Here is a 9449-nt window from a genome sequence, read left to right as displayed (position 1 = left end):
TCGTTGTTTTGGCAGAGACGATCTGCCGACCTCCATCGTTGCCTGAATGGTTGCCGTGGTTGGGATTTTCATGATTTGTGATCAACACAGTTGAAAGTCGATTGAGTGTTTCCTCCATTCGCAACAATCCTTCTTGAACCATATCAAGTTCATATTCCAAGTGCTCAATGCGCTCTTTGTTAGTTTCCATTTGGAAACCAGGCTCTAATACCAATAATAGATCCCAAACGCAAAGTGTAGAAGGCTAATAAAGTTTGTTTTTTCTTTAGCTGAGAAAAGTACCACAAGTTGAATGCAAATTTTTCTTATCCTTGAATGAAAGCATTGACTACTTAAATAAGCAAGCCCCGTCCAAACAAACAAATAAACCGAATTACAATAAAAAACTAACCATAAATAAATGGACTCTACCCATGTAAAACATAGAATTAACAAAGCAAAAAAACAGAACAACCATAACAAAAATAAAATGATGTAAAACTTGCAACGATGAAAAACCATTTCTTGTTGCACTTTTACACGTTAACCTCCACGACCCAGTCCATCCCTTTTCCACGTTACATGCATGCATACGCATGCCATGATTCCGCATGTCCCCTGCACATCTTAAATATTTAGGATTTGGCTTAAAACTCCTCTCAGATTGACGTGGTGGTCTATCAAAAGGTGTGGATATAAAATTCAACTATTCACTCTCAAGATTAACTATCCCAGTATTTTTATCGTGATCTCTTAAAATACCCTTCAACTATATATACAATTTTAATTTTACCATCAAACAGTTTTCGGCATCGATTTTACCTTCAAACTTCAGGGATTCAGGCCTGTTAAACATTGAGCAGTGTTGACAAGCTATGAAACAGACACCATACAGACAAACAGGAACAGACAAATCATCTCCATGAGCCAGTTTCAACCCTCCTATAATCTACCCCCTAAAAATCCACTTGTGTCCAGAACTCTCACTTTCTTTGCTAGTCTCTTTAAGTCGCTCTACGTTCTTCGCTTAAGTCCTCTCTTAATGTAGGTCAACACTAGGCCATCCAGCCCACCATTTCCATTCATCTAATCTACTCAAATAAAACCAAGCCCCAGAACACTTTTCGGTCCAGGCCGTTTAAAGTACAATCTATCAGTGCGAGGGCGAAGACCACCATATAGTAGACAGACCTCCTCTAAAGAGGTTCTACTCTACGTACAAATCCTCTGTCCTCAAAATATCAAAAAAAGATAAGTAAATATAAGAAACAGAAGGAAAGAAGGAACGCGTGAAAGGAAGTCACAAAGCATCAAAGAGCCATCTTTATTCAAGTTTAACGTAGTGCGAGCATAATAAAACTGCATGATTTCTCTGCAATTCAACATACGCGGGCAAATTTCTAGTTTCTACTCATTTGACATATTTGGCAAACCACTCCAACAAGTTTCCATGGGCCTCCTCTGCACTCTTCACGGCAGCTTCATCTTCAACATCGTACCTCACTGTCCATCCATGAGCAACCTTTGGAAATATCTTCACAAAGCTATCAACCTGTAAAGAAACATTCCAACATGTAAAGAAGTAGATGTCATAGGTGTTCCAAAGTAAACAAAGAACAAATACGGATGGAAAAGTAGAGATTGAAAGTGCTGAATGCTAACCAACAAAGAATACATCAGTTCCACAGGAAAAACAATTTATGTGTGCAATAAAAATGTGAATGGTATTAGGTTAGTATCACCACTATCTTATATTTTGGATAGAAAGCAATAGGTTCATCTGGGACGATAAACAATTTAATTGTGTACATGTATCAATGATAAACAATTTAAGAGCCACAAACTACACAGATTATTTTTTCCCTCGTACATTGAGATTTGGTAGCCAGATTGAGAAAAAAAACAGAAAATTCCAGTGGAATTCAACAGTTTTGCTACAAATTCCTAGTTTGTATGTCTTATCATACTACTACCTAGGAAAACAAAAATAAAGATATTCCTGTGGAATTCCACAGTTTTGCTACAAATTTCTAGTTTGCATGTCTTTGCATGTTACTACATAGGACAAGAAAAATAAATAATTGAAAGGGCACCAGCTCTGAAATGCTGCTACAAAGTTAACATTTGCCTGTCTTACATATCATACTGCTGCCTAAAGAAACTAATGAAAGACTATCCAGTAACTAGGATCACAGGAAAACATTACAAAAGGCACTTGATATATTAGAGAAAGGTATTGTCTTCTTACCTCAGATTTACTAGCTAAAAGCTCTTCAAACTGTTTCAAGAGCGCTGGTGGAGACATATGGTCTGTCTCAGCTCCTAGTATTGAAATAGGTACCTTAAACTCTGCAAGTGGTTCCAAACATTATGAGTTGCTAAAAAGCTGCATATGATAGGAATTGATCAGCTTGAGAATTTATTCTTGGTAGCTTGACAAGCTGCCAACTTCAAGGCGGACCAGCATTATATGGAGAAAATTTTGTCTAGTAGCATGTTAGAAAAAATTATTACTTGAAGTTATGAAAAATAGAATGCAAGTTAACATATATCGCATCCAATAAAGTACAAAATGGACTTCATAGCAAAAAGATAGCAGAAAATCTCAGAACAATGGGAACCCTGCAATGATTCATATATGGACACCCACACACACATATCGTACAAAATACAATGAGTTATTTGTTAGAAGCTACTTCAAAATGCAAATTGTAACAACCAAAACAATAACTGAGAGAAGCACGTAGCCTGAGAATCTTTAACTCGGAAATCCATACCCTTGAAGTCGTCTACAGTGACAAATGAAGGATGACACAGAACAGCAGCTTTGATGAAAGCAGAAGATTTTCCTAGTTCAACTACCACCTTGGCTGAGAAGAAATCATAATACCAAATCAGCGAGCTCCATTCATAGCTCAATACAAAGCAAAATAGAGGATTACTGAATTCAATTGATTTCTAGTTGAAGATGTGGTTTCTAGCATACATGACAGTCTTCACATAAGAAAAAGATGTCCTACCACCCCAACAAAAGCCCACAGCCCCAATTGCAGATACACCTTTACTCTTCAAAGCCTCAATCACAGGTTTTGCATCTTCAAATCCCTTATGCTGTCAAAAATGGAAACAGGCTAAGATGTTAAAAAATTGAGTTGGTGCACAATTAATGCAGGAAAAAAAAATGCATTCCAATGTGGATCACTTCAAATTTCAAATGTTGTTAAGGATTGGAATGACAGCAAGGCAGTCAGAATACACATAACTCATGCAAGCAATGATGACATCATCAAAGCAGGTGAAAGATTCTAGATAGAATTCATACAACTTGAAGTGTGAAATTTACAGAAGGCCCGTGAAAATTGATGTTCAACAAAACCATAGCAGAGAATCAATGTAGCATAAGGATCTCCAAGAACTAACCATGCCGTGATCCTTTAACCAAACTTGAATGGGTCTCTCAGCATTGTCAGGAGCAAAAGGATCTCCATAAAAGAAGTCAGGAACTACAGCATAGAATCCAGCAGCTGCAATCTTGTCTGCAAGTTTCCTTCATGGTATGAAGAAGCTGCCATTAGGTCACACTAGTGTACAAAATTATCAAACAGCACGCCACACAGGTATACCCAGAAACACAATGAAACACAGTATCACCATTCTAAACAAAGATATAACAACAAGAGCTAAATGCTTCTTTCCTTAACACACCACGCAGAGTATAACCTCCCCTTCCAATACAGTTGGTAGTGAAACTTGCTAGTTAGCCAACAAGCCATTGTCAAGTACAGAAGCAGGTGTCGATAATGGGCATGCTTAAATATCTTTAACCAGATTATAGTTTTCAGAAATGCATATTGAACTAACTCAGAAAACGAAAAGAAAATGCAAACACAAATCAAATACGTTAGATGAGTAATGCATCGCGCAGCTGTATTTGGAATGTTTTGACACCAAATGGCCTTGGAAAATCATGACCACACAGAAAATCCATAATATATCCTCTTCTTTTCCGAAGTTTTATTTAATATTTTCTCTTCTTCAATAGATCCATTGTAACTTTAATAATTTAACTAGCATCATGGTTAGCTTTGAGTCACAAGATTGACATACAAAAGAATTTGCAAAACAAATATTAAGCATCTCAAATAAATTGTGTTTTCTAGGTACTAAAAACAAGAGGGTCTTGACACATCAAAAATAGAAAAGAAAAGGATGATCAACCATACCTCAAGTTCGGCGCTTCATATCCTGCAGATCAAGCCATAAATGGAGGATTAGATCACAATAATCAAGACAATGGAAGTCAAACCCTAAAACAACAACAAAAACGAAAAAAGAAAAACCTTGACGCAGCTTTAAATAAGATTTTCTTGGGGGGAAATGATAGCTTACCATAAACATCAGAGACAAGAAGAATGGCAAGTTTAGAGTCAGGAGAGCCAGAGACATAAGAGTCAAGGCCACCAACTTTCTCAACATGGCCAGCTCCACTGCTTGGGTTTAGGGTTGGTGGGTGAGCACAGCACTGAGGCCCTGCCATTTTTTCTTGATTCAACACAGCAACGGAGAACAGTAAAGAGATGATGATCAGTGACTGATGGAAGGCAAAGATTCAAGAAAGGTATGGATATAAAGTAATTGCCTTTTTGAGGTATAGGACCTTCCACTTGTCATTCTCAAATATTAATTATCTGAATATTTATTCGCGTCATCTCTTACGTTTCTATTTCTTCCTTTTTCTTTTTCTTTTTCTTTTTCTTTTTTATTTTTATAATACTTTTTTTTTAACCTTTCAAAATACCCTTCCACTATTGTTTTTGAAAAAAATTTAGTTTTTTAATTTTTTTTTAGATTGTTTTAATATGTTAATGTTAAGAATAAATTTTATAAAATAAAAAATATATTATTTTAATACATTTCTAAACAAAAAAAAAATCTAAAAATAATATATATCACAATCTCAAACACATTATATAAATATATAAACAATTTTAAGTATGATTTTAGTTTCAAACTTTAAGAAATTCTTAGTTAAGGACTTCCATTCATTTTAAGGCATTTCATCTATATTGTTGTCCAAATTATACATTTTTTAATAAAAAAATAAATTTGTAATTTTTAAATGTGTTTTTTATTAAAAAAATCTAAAGCATAAATTAAAAAGTTTATGAATGCATTTAATTAAATAAATTGAGAATCATCTATAACAATAAATACAAAACACATATTAACACATCTATTCAACTCAAGTTGAATAATTTGTTTTCAACGCAAAAAAATAATCATGCATGTATTGTTAATATATTTTTTGAGATCGAGAAAAAAATATAACTATAAATCCAAAAGTTAATGTTTAAATATAATAAAAAAAAAACATTGATTATCATATATATACCCTCTGCTCTGACTTAGGTCTTAAGAGTATAACAATCTTGTAAAAGTAAATCGGAATGGATTAATTATACAAAACCAAACACGAAACATATCACAAATACCAATTTAAAATAAACGAAATGACTTTGAAATAAAATAAACATGACACTTTTAATATATATATATATATATAGACGACAATATATTAAATTGACAAGAGATTTGCGGCTCAACCTGTTAAACTTGCTACTAGAATCATAAACTCCATTGGGTTTAATAATTCTTATACTAAATATATAATTAAAAAATAATAAAATAATAAAACAAGGAAAAACTAATGGGAAAAAGAGATCATGCCTAGGCATGCTGACTTGACTCGAAAGGCCCAACGTTCTAAGGCCTTTACAAAACTAAGCTCATACGCCTAAGCCTCTCCACCCATGTCGGCGTGACTAGGCTTATTTATTTTATAGAAAAAAAGATTTGTAAGGGGTAGGTGACTTGTCATCCATCTCTTTAAAAAAATAAAATAAAATAGATGATATATTATTTATCAGCCCAAAATCCTACTGATAATAATATTATTATTATCCCCTTTATAAGTTCTCAAGTCTTTCCACTTTTATATAAAAAAATAATGTAGCTCCCTGTAAATTAATTTTGTAATTTGGTTCCTCTACTTAAACCGACTTCCATTAACATGAATACTAAAATAATTAAAGTTTTTCATAGATTTTACAACAAATTTGTAAAATTCTTAAAGATGTTGGCCTATATTTCAAAAATATTAGAAACTTATTTTTGACAAAAAAAAAATTATTCACTTTTAATATAAGGATAAAAAACCTAAAAGGGGTTAACATCTAAAATATTATTAGGGATAATAGTTTATTATTACTCACTTCAATATAAGAATAAAAATAACTTGTATAGGATTAATATCCAGAATATTATTGAGAATAATACAACTCATTCACTCATAATTTAAGCATAAAAAAAACTTTAAGGAATTTTATTTGAAATATAATTTGGAATGATGTAATAGCTAAAAATTCTTTTTTCTTACCTTAAATAAGCCTCAAAGATAATTGAGGATATTTCACCATTCTGGATCAAGTTCTTGACCTAGAAAGCTAGGGTTTGTTCATCTTAACAAACTCGTCATTATAAACTAGTAGAAATGGAAACATCATCAGACCATAGCAAAAAAAAATAAAAATGATGTAGCCTACCTTAGGTATGACCTATTAAGAGTGCTAATATATTCTCTTTACACAACCAATCACTTGTCTAGAATCTCTGAAAGATCAGTTGGGGTTTCTAATAACTATAATACTAGGTAACGACTCCCTTAATCAACCAAAGACCCTTCTAGAACACTGCTTGGAAAGTATTACCGTGACGTCGTGCCCCACGAAGAGGGTACAACAGTCATGAATTTGACAACCAAAAGGCCAAACTTGGTGTTAAAGAATTTCATTTAACAAAAGAAGTTTAATAATGATAGTTTTTTCCTCTAAAAATGTTAGGAATGGTAAAACATATTCAATTTTGATTTTTGAGATTCATTTAGTTTTCAATTTTTTTAGTAATTTTGGGGTTTTAATATGGTTTATATTGGTTATTACTATATTCTAGAGATGTTTTTTTTTTATAATGAAAATGGCTTGAAAACAGAATTTTAAGCCAAAAAATCTCTCAAGCATCACTGTGTTAGGAACAGTAGGAAACTTGTCACATGCTTAATTAAAAAAGATAGGACCTTATTTCTCCCATAAAAAAATAAACCAATTAAATTCAGCCATGTAAAAAAAATAATATCAAACTCATTGAAGAAAAAATAAAACACTTATTTCCTGCACTTTAATACAATTAACTTTTTATATGGCATTTTCTCATTGGAGTATACATTATAAAAAGTCATATTTATACTATTCAAAATATATTTTATTAATTTAGATCTTACAACTCCTAAGGCAAAAAAAAAAAAATCCTATACGTTAGCTTATGCTTTTTAATTTAGGTTAGTCCAAACCATCCTGAACTTACTTCTATCATCATCACTTAACACATCATACAATTCATTTATTCATCATATATATCTTATGAACAAAAACAATATAAAAGTAGTACACATATCATCAATTGAAGTCTAGAAAAAAAAAAAGGATACTCATATGTGATAAGAAAATTGAAAATATCACACAAGACTTACTAAGAGTTACAAAAAGGATTATTTACAAGATAACTAAGGAATTCTAATTAATACACCTAGAAATATACTAGTATAAAAAATACCTAACACTACTAATTATCATAAACTAATTAGCTATGTCCTGCTGTATGTGATGGTCCAGCATCTATATACAACAAAATAAAAATTATATGAATAAATAATTTATTACTACCAAAGATCATTCTCAAGTCAAACTAAAAACAAGTCAAACTAAAAAAATATAAATAATTAATAAGTACAAATATGTATATCAATTATGAGATAAAGTCAGAAAAAATGCTCTTTGCTATGAAAACAAAAATTAATGTTTAAAAAATAAAGATGAATTTCGAATTTTTTCGAAAAAACCCCAAAGTCCTTGATTACTGTAAAAACACTAGAGAAATTTCAAAAATCAGAAAAAATGGGTTTAGCAAAGGTAATTTTATGGGCTGGTGAATAACTCACAACTTTACTCGTGCTCTATTACAGGTCTTAGAAAATTAGTTTTTTAATGCAAAATAAAGAAGTTATGAGCATTGTCAATGCTTTTTATAACTTCAATTTTTTTTAAATTGTGTATAGAACAGTTGATGAATGTATTTAAATAAATAAATCAATTAAACTGATAAACAAAATTTCTGCATAAAAGCCAAAACAAACAGAATTTATGAAGAAAAAAAATACAAATCACGAAGGATTATAAAAAAAAAGTTTCCACAGAAAATGGTATTTTTAATCTATTTAAAAGTTATATATATATATATATATATATATATATATATATATATATATATATAAAAAAAAAAAAAAAAAGATATGCATATTGCATAACATGCCCAAATATACAGAGGCTAGGCTTTGTGCCTTTTGTTTTCCGGTAAAAGAGGCAATTCACCCGTAGTTTATCCCTTGAAAAAAAAAAAAAATTGATGATGTGTAGTCGTAGTATGTCTAGTTAATTTTAGGCCATTTGAGAGGCGGTTAAAAATTCAAACTAAGATTTTTAGATTAAAAAAATTAATTTTTTAATTTATTTTTATTTAATAATCATATTTATCGTGTTAGTGAATCAATTTCTTAATTCAAAGCTCTTGTTAAACGATTTAAAAACATAAAAAAAAATAAAAAAAAATCTCTTTTAAGTATGGTCTACTTTTTCTAGCAATATAAAAACCTAAAAACACCTCAATAAACATCCTATCATCAAATAAAACTCGTTGGTATTAAAATTGATATTTTTGTTACCAAAAATATGATCAACGAACAACTTTCTATATCATTTGTTGTTTTCTAGCATGTTTCTCTCAGCTTTTATAAGCCCAAATAAACAAAATAAATTCTTAGGTTAAAATTAAAATTTTATAAACTAAAAGGACTTACTTGAAGGAGAAAGAAAAATAGGCAGGCTAGAAAGTAGAGGCGAGTAAAAAAACTAAAAAACCGAGAAAACTGGAAAACAATAATCGAAAAAACCAAACCGTGAAAAAAAACCGATTAAACCGATTAAAATTTTGAAAAAACTGACCGGTTCGGTTTGGGTTTATAAGCCTAAAATTAAAAAAACTGAACCGAATCTAAACCGAAAAAACAAAAAAAAAACTGAGTCAAATCGAAAAAACCGCCCTAAGTCGGTTTGAACCGGTTTTTGTCCTAAAAAACCAAACCGAACCGAAACTGGTCGGTTTGAACTGGTTTCAGTTTAGTTTCGGTTTTTTTAAATAAAATTTCGATTTGGTTATTTTTTTTTGATAAAAACCAAAGAAAACATTTTTTTCATTGAATTTGAATTTCCCCACTTTCTCTTTTAGTTTTATCTTTCGGACTTGAAACTTTATCTCTTGAAATTAAATAATAAAAACATTAAACTAAGAAAAAAAAGTTT

At 31.0% G+C, this 9449-nt stretch overlaps 1 protein-coding gene across 1 annotated transcript; it reads right to left on the bottom strand.

Annotated features, from left to right (window-relative positions):
- Nucleotides 1–1275: 1275 nt before the first annotated feature.
- On the bottom strand, nucleotides 1276–4610 carry LOC133705708 (endo-1,3;1,4-beta-D-glucanase-like). The gene is made up of 7 exons (XM_062131064.1): nucleotides 4369–4610; nucleotides 4203–4224; nucleotides 3400–3526; nucleotides 3000–3090; nucleotides 2757–2849; nucleotides 2228–2328; nucleotides 1276–1531 (listed from the first exon to the last, which is right to left on the bottom strand). The coding sequence occupies exons 1-7, from the start codon at nucleotides 4514–4516 to the stop codon at nucleotides 1391–1393; spliced, it is 723 nt and encodes a 240-aa protein (XP_061987048.1). The 5' UTR covers nucleotides 4517–4610; the 3' UTR covers nucleotides 1276–1390.
- Nucleotides 4611–9449: the final 4839 nt, after the last annotated feature.

Source organism: Populus nigra, chromosome 10, assembly GCF_951802175.1.
Source record: "Populus nigra chromosome 10, ddPopNigr1.1, whole genome shotgun sequence".
Classification (NCBI taxonomy): Eukaryota; Viridiplantae; Streptophyta; class Magnoliopsida; order Malpighiales; family Salicaceae; genus Populus; species Populus nigra.
Note: the sequence above shows the minus strand (reverse complement) of the source record. Positions and strands in the feature narration are given on the sequence as shown.

What these genes read in the sequence shown, in the direction of transcription:
- LOC133705708 (XM_062131064.1), bottom strand. Translation starts at nt 4,516, where the DNA reads ATGGCAGGGCCTCAGTGCTGTGCTCACCCACCAACCCTAAACCCAAGC. An exon ending in GGTTAAAGGATCACGGCATG is followed by an intron (nt 3,091 to 3,399) that starts GTTAGTTCTTGG and finishes CATTTTTGACAG; the next exon opens with CATAAGGGATTTGAAGATGC. An exon ending in TGTGGGCTTTTGTTGGGGTG is followed by an intron (nt 2,850 to 2,999) that starts GTAGGACATCTT and finishes ATTTCTTCTCAG; the next exon opens with CCAAGGTGGTAGTTGAACTA.